At 39.2% G+C, this 20,087-nt stretch overlaps 1 protein-coding gene and 1 long non-coding RNA gene across 4 annotated transcripts in view; both read right to left on the reverse strand.

The window, feature by feature from the left end:
• Positions 1–773: 773 nt before the first annotated feature.
• Positions 774–20,087, reverse strand: part of LOC148657078 (integrin beta-1-like) — a 44,419-nt gene continuing 25,105 nt past the window's right edge. For 2 of the 3 annotated variants that reach the window (XM_088642898.1, XM_088642900.1), the window contains exons 4-17: positions 19,396–19,615; positions 18,386–18,556; positions 17,530–17,768; positions 15,481–15,636; positions 14,616–14,711; positions 13,961–14,050; positions 13,363–13,503; positions 12,721–12,926; positions 11,656–11,894; positions 9,766–9,988; positions 8,704–8,936; positions 6,575–6,741; positions 5,004–5,087; positions 774–1,840 (exon numbers count right to left, since the gene is read on the reverse strand). In XM_088642898.1, the coding sequence (XP_088499024.1) occupies positions 5,010–5,087; positions 6,575–6,741; positions 8,704–8,936; positions 9,766–9,988; positions 11,656–11,894; positions 12,721–12,926; positions 13,363–13,503; positions 13,961–14,050; positions 14,616–14,711; positions 15,481–15,636; positions 17,530–17,768; positions 18,386–18,556; positions 19,396–19,615 (2,259 nt within the window). In that variant the 3' untranslated portion in view covers positions 774–1,840; positions 5,004–5,009. The remainder of the gene's footprint in view (positions 1,841–5,003; positions 5,088–6,574; positions 6,742–8,703; positions 8,937–9,765; positions 9,989–11,655; positions 11,895–12,720; positions 12,927–13,362; positions 13,504–13,960; positions 14,051–14,615; positions 14,712–15,480; positions 15,637–17,529; positions 17,769–18,385; positions 18,557–19,395; positions 19,616–20,087) is intronic. The other variant, XM_088642899.1, reaches the window with a different exon arrangement.
• On the reverse strand, positions 7,091–8,693 carry LOC148657079 (uncharacterized). The gene is made up of 2 exons (XR_015940866.1): positions 8,323–8,693; positions 7,091–8,271 (listed from the first exon to the last, which is right to left on the reverse strand). It is a non-coding gene; the product is annotated as an uncharacterized LOC148657079 (long non-coding RNA).

The following is a 20,087-nucleotide window of genomic DNA, read 5'->3' on the forward strand; positions in this document are numbered from 1 at the left end:
AGCATGGTTATTGGTGTAATACTACCTCTTCATCTTCATTACAGCAAGATGCTGTGAAACTTGTTCATATGTTCTGTAGAAAAGAGGTATTACACCCAATGTTTTCATAAAACACCTAGAATATTCTATGCAGTATGATTAAGATTCAGAAGTGAGGGTCAAGTTTACTCTTGATGTTCAGATCACCTCCAGTCTGGAATCTTTCCATTGACTTCTAAATGAGGTTCACCTTAATTTTAAACTTACTTTTGAGCTCAAAGGCCAGGAAATGCTGGTTTCTTTAATATTTTAATCCTTTGTCTTACATGAATTTTTGGCTGTTAATTTAGGACCAAAGTGTTTCCCTGTGACCAGATTATAATTGCAAACAATAGGGATCACCCTTTTGAGAAATCAAGGAATCTTAAAAACATACTTTTTTGTATAATAGCATAAATGTAGTTCAGACAAATACCAACCGAAAACTGTTAAATATAAAGTTCACTCAAGTCCTACAGATTGTTACAACAATTACAGAAAGACTTCATATCTCCAATACTTTCTTTGCAGAAAAGAATGCTTGCTACATATGTCAAGGGTCCTACCTTTACAAACATTACATTTCTTACAGTTAAATAAGAGAGTTTTTGGAAGATCTAAGATGTACACACCTGTCTTTTGTTCAAGTTTCAACTTGATGCAGTATATTTTATGGAACTTTCATGGCCTGTGCGCACACTTCTAACCACGTTAAAAATAAAAGCAAAATCAATAAATCAACAGTATCCACGGTTGTTTTTGGTACTTTATTTAATAAATAATTTCAGAAACAGTATTGCAAAAGTGAACATAATGCTGAAATAAAAGGCACTTTAAAACAAGAACGTGACATTGTAGTACATGAGGCATTTGAGGCTTTTAATGTTTTTCAGAGGTCATTCCCTTAACACTGATCTTTTTATACTTTTTATACTGATCTCTCACATGGAAGAATAGCCTACATCCAAGCCTCTATTAAAAATAAAGGTAAAAAGAATTACAGTAATAAAAACAAGCAAGCTCAGATTGCTGAAATACTTTGAATTTCTAGAAATGCACTCATGGTTACTGATATTAGAACACTAAAAATAAGGCTTTTGTCTCGTAAATAAGGCAGTTATTTTTGGCATTGCTGGAAACTGGTGCTAGCAGAGCCTGGATTGTGGTGTAACTAGTACCTGCCTCATGAACAGTATAGTTAATTCCTGAAATTTAGATTCTGTTCATAAATAGCCACTTTCAAAAATTCCTTTGATTGTAAAATAAAACTTTCCTGCTTGCTTTCGTTGTACATTTTATCCTCTTGCGTAGCTGAAAACCAATCGACAACATGCACAAATACGCAAGGCTGCAACGTGAAAGATCCCTCTACGCCAGTTCATGCTACATTTCCTGCTGCAAAAGCAGGCCCTAGTCAACACCACCACGGCGCGTTAGAAAACAACGACTCGATCTCCGTCATTATAGACTGCTTCTGTGAAAGGCACAATCAGACCTCTGTGTCCATGCCAGTCCTGTGGCAAACATAACAATTAAAACAAAAAACTTAAGTCTTGAACCAAGTTTATACATACTGTACATTTTTCCAAATGATGCATAGAAAAAAAACCCTACTGTTAGTAAAAATCATGGAGATAGTGGCCTAACTTTGTTAGCATTCGGTGACTACAAAAACAAAAAATAAAACTCACCCCCCCCCCCCCCCCAACAAAAAAACTTCTTTGCATACAGTGTTGTAAAGAAAACAGAGGCTCCATCATTTTCCCTCGTACTTAGGATTGACCACAGTTGTTACCGCACTCTTATAGATGGGATTTTCACCCTGAAACACAAAACACCCAAAAAAAACATGGTCAAAATGAATGTTGTCACCTGCAGCATTACGGTATTTTATAATAATAATGCACCATTAAGTTCAAGAATTGTTAAAAGTTATTTTGTGCAAAACAGCAGTTTTACATGCATGTCTAGTTTATACTGAGGCACATTGTATGTTACATCTGCAATCGATTTGCCAACAAACTGCTCTGTCCTTCTTAAGGAAAACTCAATTCATAGAGATAACATTGTTGTAATTACGATTATGCCCCTGTTAACATTGCTAAATGTATTCAAAAATCAGTTCAAATCTAATTTAAAAAAAATACCATCAATACATCACAAGATAAAGACTGATAATTGCCCTTGTAATACACCGTATAACAATTCTGAAAACTCCACTAGAAGTGGTTTATATTAATGCATTTCAAAGAGCACTTTATAGGACTTAACAGACATGACAAAAACATTTCAGAACTGGTCTAATGATTTCTCACTAAAACTATCTAACAAAAATGCAACCAAAACTAATCTTTTTTCTAAATGAAACGCCAGCTTTCCTTTCTGTGATTTGATGTCGATAAGATCAGTGCCGTCTTAGTGTGTCACAGCACTCTCATTTCCAAATGAGTCACGAATGCATCTTGTATCTAATATCACAAACAGTTATGTAGGCCAAAAGGATGCACATTCTAATTACAACGGACCCCAAGAGAAAATGAGTGTTACCTCCCCGTAAAAGCAAGGCAAAAAATTAGGAACATTAACCCTTTTATAAGATCACAGTGAAAGACATTCAGAAAGTTGCATTAGTCAAAGCAATTGGGGTACGATTTTTCCTGTTGACCACAGTGTTGCCACTTTGTTAGCAGCTGTGATAGGAAACTTCTAAGGAAAGCCAGACAGTGGCATTGGTTTTCCTAGGCTAAAGTCAGAGATTCAAGGCCTTGATGTGTAAAATTAGGGCAGTTAAATCTGGCATCCTGACTGAATTAGTTCAAGTAGGGAGCTGCGTCAGCATGCGCAGGCTGCAAAGGAACAAGTAAAAGTTTATTCCATGCTGAAAAGAGAAGAAAAGAAACAACGTTTCGGCCGAAGAAGGCTCCACAGTTCCGGTTTCTTTTCAGCATGGAATAAACCTTTACATGTTCTTTTGCATCCTGACTGAATGACACACTGCCCATTAACTCAAAATCTCATGTCACCGAATCAGCTATGCAGGAGGACTGCTGGTGCACACTGGGTGCTGTGCAGCTCCACCTGGGTGCACACTTCACTCAGTGCATGATTAAGTGGGTCAACTCCTATATACAAACTGATCTGGTAACTTTTTGGGTGAACAGCATGGCATAAATGAAAAGAACTCTTACCTATGCAGATATGTTGCACAATCAGGGCTATTTTTCATTATAAAGAGACCTGAACAGGCTGCAAACCCTTCTCATTCTTCAAACACAGATCTTTACTCATTCCACCTTTTGGAGCACTGCTGCCCCTCAAGGAACACTACCTTATCAATGGTGGATCCCTGTACAATTCTGGTCTTTTTAGGAGCCCCTCTTCTACCTCATTTTATGAGAGTAAAGTTAGCAAAGAAAAGGTATTATATACACTCACTGCACACACAGATGAATAAACCTTAATTACCTACTGTAGAAGTCACCTCTCAAACTTTTCCAAACAGCCTTCCTTTAACAAACAGACAATCCTGAAGGTCTTTACATACTGGCCATAAAACAAATTGTTTTTTTTACAAACCTATTTTTATCTTTTTCAAACCTTAATTCTATTGTAAGCAAACGCATGCCCACAGCAAGGGAACAAAACTGAAACACAAGCCTCCATCTCACACTGCTGTCCATATCAGCATTTACTAATCAACACAGTACACCCTTTCCAACCTGTTAAAAGCATTAAGAGCTCTTTTTAATCATGCAATTTGATAGATTAATGCAAAAGGCATGCACACCTTTCTAATAAACTTTTATTGGCTAAAAGCAAACATCTCAGAACTAAAACGCCAACAATTTATAATCAACTACTTTGCATATAATAGTGTGGGGATACCTCTCTCCATCTACATATAGTACCCTACAGGTATCCTGGTGGGAATTTAAATAGTAAGGAGAACCATACCATATGAAAAGGGGATGTTCCTTTTCAATATAAAAAGGGACACCTTTTTGTATACATAGGATGCTGCATTTTATAGCATTTAATTCTATTATTAAAACAGCACTCTTAACCTGCTAGGTATTTTATAAATCCTCCTCCGGCAGGGATTACACAGACTAGATGCCTCCTGCATTAAGGGAATCTGGCACTTCAGAGGGGACATTTCTTAACATTCCTCTACAGTATGTAGAATTTTTCAAACCCTTTGGTTCCCATTATTATTCTAACTATGGCAGGTCACTAAACATTAAATTGGACTGAGTTGGTCAATCAAGAACATAGTTTTTACGGCATCGGCCATTGCTTTATTGATTTTCATCTTTATCGGACAGAAATGTCAATTTTTTGTCAAGCTGTTACATACTAAAGTTGGTGATTTCCTCTATCCTGACAAGCGCTCCAAGAGCCTGAATACTTTTGCAAGACACTACAGTCCTGAGGAGTCTATTGCAGTTTCAAAAGAGCACAACATTACAGCGGAAATTTATTTAAAGTGTGAATTAGCAACATTCTTGTTCTCCGGAATTCAGTTCATGAGAAATATGATTTTTTGCTCTGTGTCTTATACTATTATGATCACAGTATAACTAATTTTCTTTAAGTGGGACATTATCCAATTATTACTCATTCTACTGCAAGATGTTTTTTGCTCCTATTTTATCAGGGGTACATGTAAATCTTTAGGGAAGAAGCACTGCTACAGAGCCTTAGACATCTGTGCTTCCTCACCATGTACTGGAAGTCAGGATCACTCCTATGCTATGTGTAAGAGGGAATTCTTATCAAAGGAATACACTGCGATGAATCCTTAGATCCCTGATTCCTCGATCTATAGCCTATTTTCCGCCTTGGGAACATTTTGTTAGTATTTGGAAAAAACAAATGAGAGTTAGAAGAATGAGAGGTGCATCGAAACACAGAAGGTGGCGAGACCAAAAACAGCAACGGGACGTCCATGCAGAAAACAAAGTGGAAAGGAAAGAAATACAAACTGAGACTTAGAGAGCCGTAGCTTTACGTCCATAGCTTGGGTTCTGGAACCTATTAATAGGACTCTTGTATATTGGATTCTCTTGCTACGGGCAGAAAATGTGAGAGGTTTTAAAAGAACTAGTGAAGAAACAGGTCATGGATGACAAAAGACAGGATAGTCGGAGACATTTAAAAAAACATGGAGTGATTAAAGAGATGAAAACAGCTACATTCTGGAGCTCCTGCTTATCATATTTGTTGTATGATTTGTTGGTACCTTTTTCAGGCTTTAACAGGAAAAGATAAAAAAATTCTAGATTAACAAAGGTACAACCCCAGAATACAAGAAAATAGCAGTATACCATGAAGAAAGACATCTAGAAAGCAAATTGCTATTGTCAACTTAAGTTTAGACTTCACCCTATTTAAATTTACAATAGAAATCTGTTAAAAAGAGGCATCTTCCAGTCCTAAAAAAGTCTAAAAGTTCTAAACGATTTTTTTCAAATTAAGAGGGACAACGATGGGATTTGACAACTTATGTGCAATTTACCTGCTTAATTTGCCATAACATTAGAGGATAATCAAATTGGAACCATGTTAAAAACCTTAAACCCCACGTGTATAATAATGGGATACAAACTGCAGAGGGCAGCAGTAACTCAATGAGTATCAAGCAGCTCAGTGATGCTGACACCATGACAACGGCACAAACAATAAGACCCACCCCATTCGTCTGTGCTCCATTTATGCCACTGAAATTAGTATTGGTGATGCTTTCATTCCTGAGATATAGCGCCTTATTTCTTTGGGGATATGATGGCACTTATCCCCCCCGTCCCCGGCGCATGAGAACTGAACCGGCTACATCCGTTGTGCGCCAGCGGTGCCGGTTTCTGCTGTTGAAAGTTGCGTCCGAGGTGTTTTCGTTCCTGGCTTATAGCGCTTTCTCTTTTCAGGGAGTCATGTGATTTGTCGCTGTTGTAAGGGGGGCTGAGTAACATCACCCCCTTAAAAAAAGTCACCATATCCAGGAAAAAAAGCACCTTTCAACAAACCACCAAATAGAACAGATGGCGGACAAAATGACTGAGAAGGTTCAGGATAACTAAAGCATTTCTGGAGGAGGGTTGAGTGATTTCACATCCCAGAAGACATAAGGCGATATACCTTGGGAACAAAAGCAGCACAAATGTTACTTTCAAATGCGAAATTCACTTTCAAATGGGTTTTAATGTTTGTGCTGTTTATAAAGCACCTTTACTGTGCTGTGCCCAGATCTTCTAGAAACTGGAGTTTTCCAGCACAAAGTCTGAGAAGGACTCTCAGCTCTTTCCTTTGGGAGTTGATTGAAATATACCTTCCTATGAAGAAGTATGCAAATATATAACATAACTTTAAATAGAAAACAAGTGCGAGAGGTGCCAATACCAAAAGGTGGGTCTGCGGTTGTAGTGCAGAGGCCCATTGTAATTAAATTAAAATGGTATTTCAAAATACAAAATGTGAACTGGGTAGAAATGGCTCCCCTCCCTCAAGAAACATTTTGAAATGTAAATCCTTTTGACAGCACCAGACAGTAAAAACTCACCGTATCCCACTTGGCGTTCATCTTTTCCTTCTCGAACTTGGCGAACTCCCTGCGGTCATGGATGATCATGAGCAGCTTCCAGATGAGCAGGAGGGCGAGGCCAATGAGCACGATCCCTGCCACCACGCCGGCCACGATGGGGATGATGTCGGGGCCCGCGGGGCACTCTGTTCACCCGGGGGAGAAGTGCAGCAAGGCATGAGCGAGAATTCAACTCGGCGAACAACTCCTCGGTTTTGTCTTTTTTAACACAAGTTTTGGTTCTGAGCAAACGATATACACTCATACCCTGGAATAAGAACGTTCGGTATACAAGTTTTCGATAACCCCAACATGAAGAAATTTTACCTTATCATTCTATCTAAGAACTAAAATTTCACAAGTCTGAACTTTGAATTTCACTAATAGAACCACCAAACAGCTGTTTGTTTCTGCACGGGTGCAAGGCATTGCAGTAAAGGACGCCATGAGGCAGCAGTCCTTTGTTTACAATCTCAGCAAAAGCCTGTGCTCTCATTTTCAGTGTTTTTTTTTGTGTTTATTACATAGTTTATTACAACAGTATAGTTGCTGTTCCTTAAGGGCCCTAAGGAAGTGTTTGCTTGTTTCACATATTTTAATTCTGACTAGGTTTTATTATTTTTCTTGTCGATTTCTTTAGCCTAATAGTCGACAACAGTAGGCACGTTGTTCTAGCCAATCGCTTGGATAGCGATCTATTGCGAAAGAATGAAAAATGTAAATATATCATTTTACAACTATAGTTGGCTTATTTGAGTAGAACTGCATTGTTCACTAAGCTTGTTATAACTTTCTGTATGATATTATATGTTTAGGATGGTTTTTGAGTGAACTTGTCTTCGGTTCGGAACGGGGAGGAATTTTCATGTTTGATTTACAATCTCCCGCCTTCCAAACAGATTTTCAGGAATGAATTAGGTTCAGATACCAGGGTATGAGTGTATACTGAGAGGCATTTCAATAAACAAAATAAAAATGTTGGGCACATATTGCACCGTAACAGTCAAACCTATTAACAGATGAAGGGAGGTTAAATATAGAACTTATTCAATGAATGAGTTAAATACCTGGAGTGTCATCCATTAGTTACTGGAAATGCGTACACCAGACATGGCATTGACATTATATGAGCTTCTCTGTCTCCAGGAAAGCATACTCTATTCACACGCCAAGGCTTAGCGCTAACGAGCTCGTCAGGTGACTAAGTGGGGTCAATGGAATATGCCAATCCCTGTCTGTACTGGCCGTGGTCAGTATGAAGCGAACCCATCCAGAAGGTCTTACTGCAGGTGTAATATTGTCCACCGGTGCACATCAAGGTGTTCGGCGACCCTGGATACTGACATTCCTACCTTCTGCATCTCAATGGTTGCTTCTTTTTAACTCAGGGGCATTTGTGGCATTTTAGTTCAGTCGTGACTAATGCATGTAGCCCCTGGCTTCAGTCATAGGTGTAGTAACATGTGAACATTACCACTATCACACCCACAATCGAGTCTACCATATATGGGGCTAGAAAATGCAAGTGACTAAAGTGGATTTTTTTATGTTTGGTTGAAAATGATTTTTTACTGGATTTGTAAATATATACTTCTGGGGCGATACAGGAACCTAAATCATTTGTTCAATTTAATGCACCTTTGCGACAAACTGTTTAAGTGTAGTCTACACTGCGTCTTTTTAAAAAGAAGGACATTTTTGCTGTCATGTTGAAATAAAGATTACACAAAATCTTGACAGCATCATATATACAGCAAACTACATTCCTGAATATCTCAAGTGTAAATAAATGTTAAAAACAAGACAAGTAGCAGTTTTTGGCTAGAGGCAAATTAACAGAAAAACAATGGGGCCCCTTATTCACCCAAAACTTTTTTTTTTAATCCTGATTTTCATCACATTTCTGTATCTTATTCAGTCGGAACATATGCGCAGATCTGGAAGCTACATATTCAGGCTTGTAAGGCTTATTCGTTTCTTTCGAGTTTCCTGTCAGAAACAGGGCTTTCATTTTATAAAGGGAAGGGAAAAAAAAAACTATAAGGACACACCACAAGAAAAGGGAAATACCATGTCAGCCCCACCCTTCCAAGACTCGCAATACCCACCTAGTTTCTCAACCACATGGACTATTTTTTCAGAGTTGTTGTTGACGGCATAGGTGTAATAGAACCAGCAGTCATTGGCGTCCCTCTCTTTGCAGTGCATGAGGGGGAAAGACTGGACAGGCTGGGGCAGCTTATCGCGGTCCTGCACCTTGATGAGGGTGAAATAGTTGCAGTCCTTCTCGCACTTCTCCTTCTCCTCGCCCGTCTTGAAAGCCATGCAGTGCACACAGTCCCTGCGGAGACGGGGAGAGAGAGACGCGCGAGCCGAGTGAGACTCCTGGTTTTTAAAACCCGCGCACAACCTGGCACCGAGGGCACTGGAACGGACGGGAAAGAAAATCGTGCGCGGCTCACCAGAGCCCGACGGCCGCCTCTGGGGCCGTAACTGTAATTTATCACCATACAATTACAAACTGTTCTCCTGATAAGGCCAAAAAGGAGAAATGGACTGTGGTTGCCTCAGTCTCAGGTTTTCTCATTTTAGGATTAACACACTGCACCACCCACTTCCTGGAGATAATTCTGTCAGAGGAGTGTTGACAGAAGGAAGTTGGTGCTAAAAGCCTTCAAGTTGCACTTTTAAGAGCCTACACATTGGTTTGGAAGTGGTTTGCTTAAAACAAAGCACTGCAGATCATTGTTACCGGTTTTTCTTTCTGTTTCAGACAAAGACTCCATTTCCCTGCATTTCTATACAAGAAACGGGGAGGAAAAGCTTTCAATCCCAATGCTGGTTTCAAACTCTCCCTCTCCAGCTCCCTTTTCACATAGAAGCAGTGCTGAGCCATCAGTCGAATCACAAGAATTTTCATTTCAACACACGTCAACCGAATTTGAACATGGGAATTAAAGCCTAAAAAAAAAAATGTAAGGGCACTTAAATAAAACGGTCAAGTGTGCTCATTTCTATAGTTGCCAAGCTGTCTGGCCTATGATACTTAAGAGGGCTATACTATTCTGGTATGTAACCTAACTCGCCTCACCCCTCCAAGCCACAGACTCCATCTATTAAAGAGACTGTGACTGGTTGTACGTTCCAAGGGGAAAAAAAGGAGAACTTACTTGTGCTCCGTGCAAACCCCAGGGCATGTCGGGCATATCTCGCAGGTGGGCCCCTGGAATTTTGGATCTGTGCACTTGCAGGTACCACATTCACATATCCCTCTGCCATTGCAGATCTGCTTATTGGATGCCAGGCATGTGGTGTTGTCCAGTGAGCAGTCGCAGGCACTGCCAGTGTAATTGGGGTGGCATACGCACACCCTACAGACACAGTCACCGTGTCCTGCAGAAAGCAGTTCAAGAAACATGAGATCTTCCACACTCCCCCTAAACTGGGTTCAAGCTACGCTTCCAAGAATGATTTCATATGGTGTTTCTTGTGTTTACATACATTTATATGGGCTTGTTATATTTTTAAAGAAGTCAATAACCCTTTGAAGCTCATAACCAGAATATTGCATATGCAAAAAAAAAAGGAATTCGCCTTGATCTGCTCGACTGCAGTCCAGTAGACAAAGCAGTTTGCGGACAGCTAAAATGTTATATTTCACACGGTACTGAAATCCCTCAGATAACTTTCTATTTCTCACAAAGCAGGGTGTAGTGGTTTTAGAACAAACCACGTACTAAAATCTTCTTTGCACATCACATGACGAGAGTGGGACTGATGCTGTGATTGACTAGGGCAAGATTTGTTGTTCACTACATAAGGTACTGCACGTCAGGCATTTTAAGTTGGATCAGGGTTTGAAGCTAGTTTACAGGTAGTGGTGCGCAAAACTCAATTTTATTACTGAGGTGCTCCTTAAAGTTGTCTGACACTGTCCGGCATCTAATTATATATGTCTATATATTGATTATATAATGTATGTCTAATTATATTTCCACATCAAAGCATCTCACATAAGCTTTTGAAGAAACCATATATCTTTAATTCATACAGCTGCACTGATGTAACCTAATTCCACAAATGGGCAATTACAAGACATTTTAAAGACTGATCTGCACCGATGTGAAATAAATATCACTTTTTACTTTTGCTTAATGGAATAGCATAAAACCTGACCAGGCAATTTTAGAAATAGAATTACTTTCAATTTTTAATTTGTAGACTATTTTAAGCACGGCAATTAACACTCCACTGACAATTATTCAGTGTATTTCTTTTGGGTTTGCAATACTGTAATATTTAAAGGTGTACATTTACTGCCTTCCTAATCCAACTGCTTTCTTAGGAAAACTACAGCATTTAATATGACGAAAATAAAGATGCAATGCAGCCTAATTATCTTTACTGCTGCCAAATGTTAAGTTGCACATTTTAGCAGAAGCTGGTAAACATTATCATTAAAGCATATGGATGAACTGAAAATAGTCAAAGCACCAGCAAATCTTGATTCTTTCCGTTAATAATAATAACAATAATAAAATAATAATAATAATTGCTTACACTTATATAGCGCTTTTCTGGACACTCCACTCAAAGCGCTTTACAGGTAATGGGGACACCACCACCAATGTGCAGCACCCACCTGGATGATGCGACGGCAGCCATAGTGTGCCAGAACGCTCACCACACATCAGTTATCAGTGGGGAGGAGAGCAGAGTAATGAAGCCAATTCATAGATGGGGATTATTAGGAGGCCATGATTGGTAAGGGCCAATGGGAAATTTGGCCAGGACGCCGGGGTTACAACCCTAGTTAACTGCAAGTGCCACCCGTCAGAAAATCATTTTAAAGGAGAAAGTGATGAACGATATTGAGAAAACAGCTTCAAGGGAAAAGCTCTGGTTACTCAAATTTCAAACCCTGAAGGTGGATGTATATACTGATATTTTCTACCTAAATGCCCAATTAGCAACCACGGTTAAACGTATTCAAAGAGTAACAAAGTCAAGATCACAAACGTATTTAAATTGGTCAAAACACAAAGGCACAGGAAACGTACCCCCACAGATCTGGTTGTTGGACCTGTCGCAGTTGAAGTTGTCACACTCGCAGTATTTGCCCGAGTAGATCTCGGCCGGGTTCTCCCTCTTCTTACACACACACTCCCCGCAGATGCAGTCGCCGTTGGTGCTGCAGATGTCCGTGCCGTTGTCCTTCCGGCAGTTGGCGTCCAGATCGTCGCTGTTGACCTCTTCCGTGCTGCACTCGCACTGCCTGCCGATGCGGCCTTCGTTGCACCTGGGACACAGGGCGGACAAGGCACAGACGGGACTCAGCGCGCGCGCGCGACCCATGGCACGCTGCCCGCGCGGCCGACACTGGAGGTCTGAGGGGCTGAACTGTTACAGCTGCCTATTACCAAGGAAGTGCAGACAATATCAAAAATGGCCATCTTGGGTTGATTTTCATTCCCTGGTAAGTGCTGGATTACTTCAGACTAGAGGAAAATATTCATAAAGGGGTAAAATCACAGAAGAATAAGGTTTTTGTCAGGAAAGGAAGCAGTATTGTAGCGTTAACTTAAAATTTACAAAAAAAGTAAAATCACAGCATGGCGGTACTATATATAAACTCAACAAAAGGCACAGCAGTGGTACATAGCATTCCAGCAGTACACCAACTGTGAAGGAATAAAATACTAGCCTCGTGCACAGGTCACAACAGTCTCAAGTGCCAATCACTCTTGCAAATACAGTTTTCGTTTGTTGATGCAGATTGTCCAAAAGCCAACTTTTTTCTAGACTTATTTAACTGATAAACAGCAAGACGATCAAGCAGATGGATGTTCCTAAACACTGCAATCAAAAGCACCAGAAGAGTAGCCATGCTTTTTGCAGTGGATTCACTTTAAGATAAAAAGTTTGCTAATTAACAAAAACCCTCGGCAATACGCTGGATCAAACAGGTGTTCTGCTGTACCCAAAATATATAATTTACAGGAATTTCTGCTTCATAGCGCGCACTGTTAATCTGAAAAGAGGAATGAATCAATTTAATTTGATTAAAGACGTTCTTGCATGTCAAGGCAAAGCAACCAGCACAGAGAAAGGCCCAGTTTACCTACCTGCATGCTCCACACTCAAAGGTCCCATTGCCATTATTGCACAGGGGGCTGTTGGGCACTCCAGCATCGTGACACTGGCACTCGCAGATAAAATTAAGAACAATTTCCACCTCCTCCGTAAAGCCCAGGGGCTTGATCTTGATGGTCTCGTTTTTCTGGCCATTTTTTGGACACTTGTGAGCGGTGATGCTTATGTTGAACGTCACCTAGAACAAAAAGCCCCCAAATTTTTAACGTTTAAAAGAGAAATGTGCTCAAGAAGAACTCCAGTATTTAAAGCAAGAGTTAAAACCAGCCCTAAAATAATCCAAGGTGCCTGTCAAAAAGGATATCGAAAATAGATAACAGAACACGGTACCCCATCTGTCAGACATGATGCACAAGTTCCATACTTCTCACAACTTACAATTTGCTCCGATGAAAGAAATAAAATGATTGAAGAGAAGACAACCCTAGGAATGACTTGACCTGACTGAACAAGAACTCAAGGCAGTAACAGTTGCGCTTGCTGACACAACCAATAAAACATACATCTTGCAGGAGATACTTAACATATCTAATTTTTTAATATAGTAATATACACGAATACTAGATCTTTAAGAAACTAAAGACCCTGCAACCGTATGCAGTAACTTGGTGTACCTCGTCTCCAATGGAAATATTTGAACATTTTCGTCCATTTTCCCCTTCACCAACGTTCCCGTTCTTGCAGTGCGACACATACTTAATCGATACCCCATCTGGCAACTTGCTGTTCTCAAGGATGACTTCTGAAGACAGAGACTACAGGCCAGAACAGAAGAGCCATAAATGTCATTTCCTTGAAATTCGGTGGAAATGGCTTCCTTGTACCTGCAACACTACGCTACTTTAGTACTGCCAATCTCCTGTATAGGAAAAATGTAACGGTGCACTTCAAAGGCCACATAGCTACCCTTGCAAAAAACAGTTATCTGTGGGATTATAACAATGCTTCCAAGTCAGAATCCCACCCTAAAAAGTTTTAATAATGAGACTTTATTAAATCTTCCATACACATTTCCCTCTTAACCAAGGCTGTAAGTGACAGTCAGCAGAACTCAGATCCAATCTATGGTGGTACTGAAGCCAGAGTTATTCCAAGTTTTAAGAAGGCCGACTGTTCTTTCATAAACAGAAGATTTGCTGCAGTAAAAATCAGTTTACACTTATACCTGCCCTACATCTTAAAGATAATTCTTAGAATGAAATGCATACTTACATTATAAGCATCGATGATCAGATTGATAACATTGCTGGAGTTGGCAGACAGGGTTCCTACTGCAGACTTTGGAATAAGGTTCTTCAGTTCCTGGAGATCAAAAACATACATTAAACCTTACACAAAAAAACAATGTTTCAAAACAAATTAATGCATTTCTTCCCCCAAATAAATGTGACACTTTGCTTAAAGGTTTCAATAAATTACTCTGAAATATAGTGGTGGACACAGAGTGCAGAATTAGAATGTATTTTTAGTGTTGTGGCACTGCTGCAAATGTATTTTAAGCCAACTCTCAGAATACGCACAAAAAGAGACATTCCATTCTAGCCTGTGGATTTAAAATCTGTAATCAACATTTACTGTCCGCACAAGGACATTAATTTTCTTCAAAAATCAAACTGCCACCCCAAATGTTTCCAACAAAAAGGAACATTTCTAGGTACAAACACTTTAATCAAGATCAGATGAGGCTGCTAAGACATTCCACAGGCCTACAAAAACCTGGATCCTTTCCAACATTAAAAGCATGTACAGAAACAGATGTTTTTTTGTGAAAACAGCAGACTTGCTGTTGTGAATTTAACAGTGTGGACAATTGTTTTAGAAGGAAATTTACATCATATGACACTTCCCACTTAAAAATAAAAGTTACCCTGTAGACAGGTTGGAATTCTTCAGTGACCGCAAAGATTGTTTGAATATTGTTGTCACTCAATTTCTGAACCAGGTGAGCAATTGAGGGGTAGTCCTGAAAAAAGTAACCACAAAAACATAAATACAAATTATGTCCAAAATACTAACAAGACACTATTTTACCTAGCCTATGGATCTATCAACAATTTAATTACAGCTTGTCACAAAAAATCCAATGTCATTATAGTTAGATCTACCATCTCCAAACATCACCATGAATATCAAAGAAGTCTTAACTTTAGCATGGTTGCTTTTTGGCTTATCATTAGCAATTAGCATTATTCCCATTTTCACTCCATTTTGCTGCACGCAGTTATAGGAACTCATGCTTTCCTATATAATGAATCAAAATAGATGAGGCAAATGGGTAGGATTGATATCTTCTAGTCAATGTTTCACTTGCCAGGTTTCTATTTATGAGTGTTTTGAGTGTTGTGCAATTAGTTAGCCGTAATTGTGTGCAATTGTGTGGCTCCCACCCAAAGAAGACACCACAGATGAAACCTTGTGTTTCCTTTCTTCTCTTTTCAGCATGGAATAAACCTTAACTTGTTCCTAATTGTGTGCGTGTGTATAGATTAAACAGGGCACAAATACCACTTAAACTTAATTTACGTTACGAGAGATCTCTTAAGGTTTTCATATTTTGAATTCTACATTGATGAAGCTTAAATTGACATGACTTCTGATACCTATATTCATTCTCTTTCAGCCCTCACTGTAATGGTTGTATAAAGCATTCTGGTTAACAGGCCACATAATCTGAAGTGGTGGGCAGTAGAGTATTATGGAATGCACCAAATCAAAAACTCAGAAGTACATACATAGTAGTGACTCATCGTGTACATGTTATTCTCCAGGTGACACCTTCCATCATTTGGCAAAACAATTCCTCCCAGTTTTCCATCTCCGGCGAAGTGGAACCCAGCGTCAGTGGAGAACACCAGCAGACGGGTGACGTTCCTCCAGCCAATGTGCTCCTGGGAGACGGCACAAAACAAGACCACACCCATATGGAACTGAGGAACTCAACTGTCATCCAGATTTAAAACAAATAACTAAAATGCAGCATTAGCATGAACCTAAAACTGATGGGGAGTCAACAATTCCAATTTCACAACTGATCTTGGTGAAAAACAATTCAGATATGCAACTCGGCAGGTTTAGTGCCAACTACTTCCTGTTGGGTAACAGAAGCTGCCCTATCATTGCAGGAGAGGAAGATGCGATTCAAGCCCTTTTCTTCCACCATTGATTTGAAATCTGAGGGAACTTGATTAGCACGGTGTGAAATTCTGGTGACCTTTCCGACGTGGGTTACAAAAGCCATTTAAGTGAATCTTCCTGTCTTGGCAGTTGAAGGTTCTTGGTGCCTCTGTGCCTGAAGCTAAGACAAATACACTTCCAGTGATGACTGCTAGAAAAAGAAGCAGACTAAATAAAGAAGCACCATGTTTAACTGCAGGGAGGGGCCACAGAGCCCCTTGAACAGCAACCTGATTTCCCTACATCATCATTCTGCTGTTACTTCCTGCCGAGTTCAGAACTTTGCCTCATCCTTGTAAAACCCTTTCAGGGCAGTTTGTGGAGAACTTCAACTCCATTGGGAATTCTCTGCAACAGTCTTGGAAAAGCAAGGTACTCTTCCAAGTATAGTCTGACTGAATTGAAAGTACTAAAAAAATGCACTGACTGGAACGTTAATTGCCTGTGGTCATTTTCATAAAACAGAAAAGTTAACAAAAATGTGAAAATCTGCCCTCAGCTGTTGAATCATTCTTTAATCAAACAGTTATGCTGGACAATGGACAAACAGTCCAAGTTATGTTTTAGACGGGCTTCAATTCTGGAATGTAAAATGATTCCTTTGGTTTATAAAACTATGAAATTAAAAAAAAACTCATGAGAATCATCATGAGAATAGTCCAATCAATCCATTCTTGGTAGTAGGTTCCAAAGAGGCATGGAACTCCACAAGAATAAGGCAGATGTCAACAAATATCCCAACCGATAAAATCAAACCTATAGATAAAATCTATTTTAAGAACATGAAGGTTACAAACGTTAGGTCATTTGACTCATGGAATCTGTTTGATGGTAAGTATCTAATAAAGCCAAGGATCATCAACTGTTTCTTGAAGGAAGCCAGGATATTGACAACAAGACAGAATAGTTTGTTTCTCCCACAATCCTTTGTGTACCAAAGTACGTCTTGGTTTTAACTGCACTTCTTGGTAGTTTTCACTTGTTTTTCCACTTGTTTTTAGTGGTTTGTGTTTCAGTGTTCATTCTGAAGATGTCTTTGAGGATTTTGAATACTTGAATCAGGTTCCCTCATTAACCTGTTTGAGACTACAAAGGTTCAGTGTCACTCTCCAAAGCCAAAAAATCTGGTTGGTCTTCTCTGGACAGATTCCAGAGCAGCAATGTTTATAGTTAGCCTATTTCCTAACGTAGTGACTGCAATTCTCCATATTTTTAAATGAGGTCTTACAAGTGCACTGTACAATTTTACCATTGCAGCTTTTTACATAAATTCTATGCTTTTAACCATAAATCCTGACAATGTTTGCCTTTTTATTGCATCTCTATACTGACTAGAGGATGTAAATGTCTCAACAAACACTTAAGTTTCATAAGTAGCCTCTTCGAGTTCAGCGTTTCCTATTTTTTTTTATTTATAGTACATGTTTTTGTTACCCATGTGTAATACTCTGCACCGCTGTATTTTAAAAAGCATCTGCCAGGTTTCTGCCTGGTCTTGAATTTTACCTTTTGAATTTCGCAGATAAAACAGATTTTTTAGAAGAAAAGAGAAGTCTCTGGATTAACCACTTTGCGATTTAGAAAGATCAGCATAGAACTACACTTACACCACAGACAGCAACTTGCATTATGGCATCAAAACCTCCTTCAGGAGAATCCAGGTTTCCAGAAATTTGCTGCTGCCCTACAAGAGTATTGAACTGCTTCCCATCACTGGTGAGTTTGAGCACGTTCTTATAGCTGAAAGGACTAGTGCAATTATTTTCTCCAGTACAAGGATTCAGTAGCTTGGCTGGAGTCGTACTTATGTATGGCATAACAGTCTTCTCCACAAAGGACCCAAAACCTAGAAAACCAAAATATATTATTTCAAGAAACATCTTCCAGAGTCACAGTAGTTAAGACCATGCAGTCTCTATGGATTGCGAGATATGAATATTAATTCATAGTTCATTCCTTATCAAAATGGGAGACAGAGCCATCTTGCACATTTTCATACAACTATGAAATATGTAATATTGTGACTTAAGAGCGATGAACTTTATAGAATTTTAGAATGACATTTTACTCCATGATTTGCATTTAGATCTGTATAACTACTGGTCTACTACTTGTATTATGACAAAGAACAACCTGAATACTACAGATAAAAGCGAATCGTTATGTATTTTTAAGACAATGGTCCAGAAGCAAAAAACTTTCAGAACCACAAGATGGCAAAATGAAAATGGTGCAAGTCCTCTCACACAGTTGATGATGACTTGTATGTCTGGTACTCTACATTCTTAGATTCAACTGGGTTATGCTTTATAGTGTACATCCTGAATTCTGACTTACCATTAATAGCATTTACTCAACATTTCTGCACTTAAACAGTGAGTCCTTATCATATTTTGGTAAACTCATAATTCATATTGCACTCATACCAGGTCTATGATTAAAATATACTGTGTCAATTCTTACCAATTCTAAAATCAGAAGTAATTTTTGACATTTCATTCATCAGACTTGTTCCCAGGTTTTTGACATTTTCCAGATCATCTTTCATGGAGAAAGACAGGTCCATAAGATAATAGAGATCAATAGGATAGTCTTCTGCTCTTTTGAACTTCAGCTTAAAGGACTGGGCTTCACCTGCAGGAGGAAAGCATAATGATACCTTGAAGAAACCTGATTTTCACTTACATTCTGCAAAAAAATCACCAAACATCACAAGAGATCAAATGTCTTTACATATTTTAGTATGCAATCAACAGCAATTAGCTTAATACGTAAATATTTGGGTTTTACATTTCATGTTGTGAGTAGAGTCACCCAGGACTGTTTATTTGCAGCCATGTATATTGTATTTCTGTGTTCAGTTATATAGCTGTCAGTTCAAAATTGCTTTCAGGCAAGGACACAACTCTTTTGATAACATTAACTGTGTGTCTGTTAATCATAACAATGCCTCACGTTTAACCCTTCAAGCCCACCTTCACAAACTGGAAATAAAACAGAATATCCAAAGCACTGGAAATACATCTGGAAGGAGACATCAAAATAACCGCTCAAAAACAAACAATACCACTATCAGGAAGAGAGGGTGCAAACACACATTACACTGATTCTAATCTTTGAGCTTTTCTAAAGAAGCCTAGTTGCGAACACAGCTTTGCCTGTCTGATCATGATCTTTTAGGCTGCAAGAGCAGATAAAACCAAGGAAGTTTCCTTGGATTCAATGATTTTCTTGGAATTTCTCTGTTATTACAGTGCGGTTAAAAAAATCTAAACCCAGAAAAACACTGGGAAACAACAGCAGTGCTTATTAGAGCTCGACTTTCAGCACCAGAATGACTTGCTAACTTCCCTGAGCAGCAATAGAAAGGTCAGATCATTATAAATGTTCTCCCAAACACAGTTCTGAAAACTGGCCACCCACTACAAAACAAAATCTCCTATGCACTGGCAGGGGAGAACGGCAAAAATTACCGGATCGTAAGTCCAAGGATATCTTCTGAGGCTGAATCTGAGTGATCTCCTCTGGCTTCAGCTTCTTTGAGCCCGGCTTACTCCGGTCAGTGACGGTCTTGTTCTGCAACACCCTCTGACCACCCCGGGGGTTCTCAATCAGAGTAGCTTGACAGCGCTTCTTCAGGGACTCCAGCTCGTCACACCTGGCAGAGGTCGGCTCTCCTTGTTTTAAGAAGTCCTGCAAAAGCAAGTGTCGGCTCACATTGTAAAATCACGAACAGACCTACTTGCTGTCTCCTCAATCGTGTAAATATATGCTATGGGTACTGTGATAATTGTCCCACTTGTTTTCAAAATTAGTACATTTTACAGTACAGTGTTATGTTCAGCAATATGGGGCCATTAATAGGAAATGTCATCAAGGGACTCTCAAACTGTTTGCATGATATTCAGCTTTGTAATAAGTGCATTCCTTCTGAGCTTTTATCTACCAAATACAGGCACTATGTTTCCAAAGGAAAGTTTTTTTGAAGCATCTTGACACCTACAAAGAAGAATGTTTCCTTATTAGGTATAAAAAAATATTCCACAATGTTCACGGACAGCAAGTAGTTGTTATAAAGGGCGGCCATCCAATTTTATTGCATAAGAAATAACAGAAAATTCGATCTTTGCAATTTATTCTCCCGACAAACCAGTACCACAGATGT

Source organism: Lepisosteus platostomus, chromosome 8, assembly GCF_059453375.1.
Source record: "Lepisosteus platostomus isolate fLepPlt1 chromosome 8, fLepPlt1.hap1, whole genome shotgun sequence".
In the NCBI taxonomy this organism is placed as follows: Eukaryota; Metazoa; Chordata; class Actinopteri; order Semionotiformes; family Lepisosteidae; genus Lepisosteus; species Lepisosteus platostomus.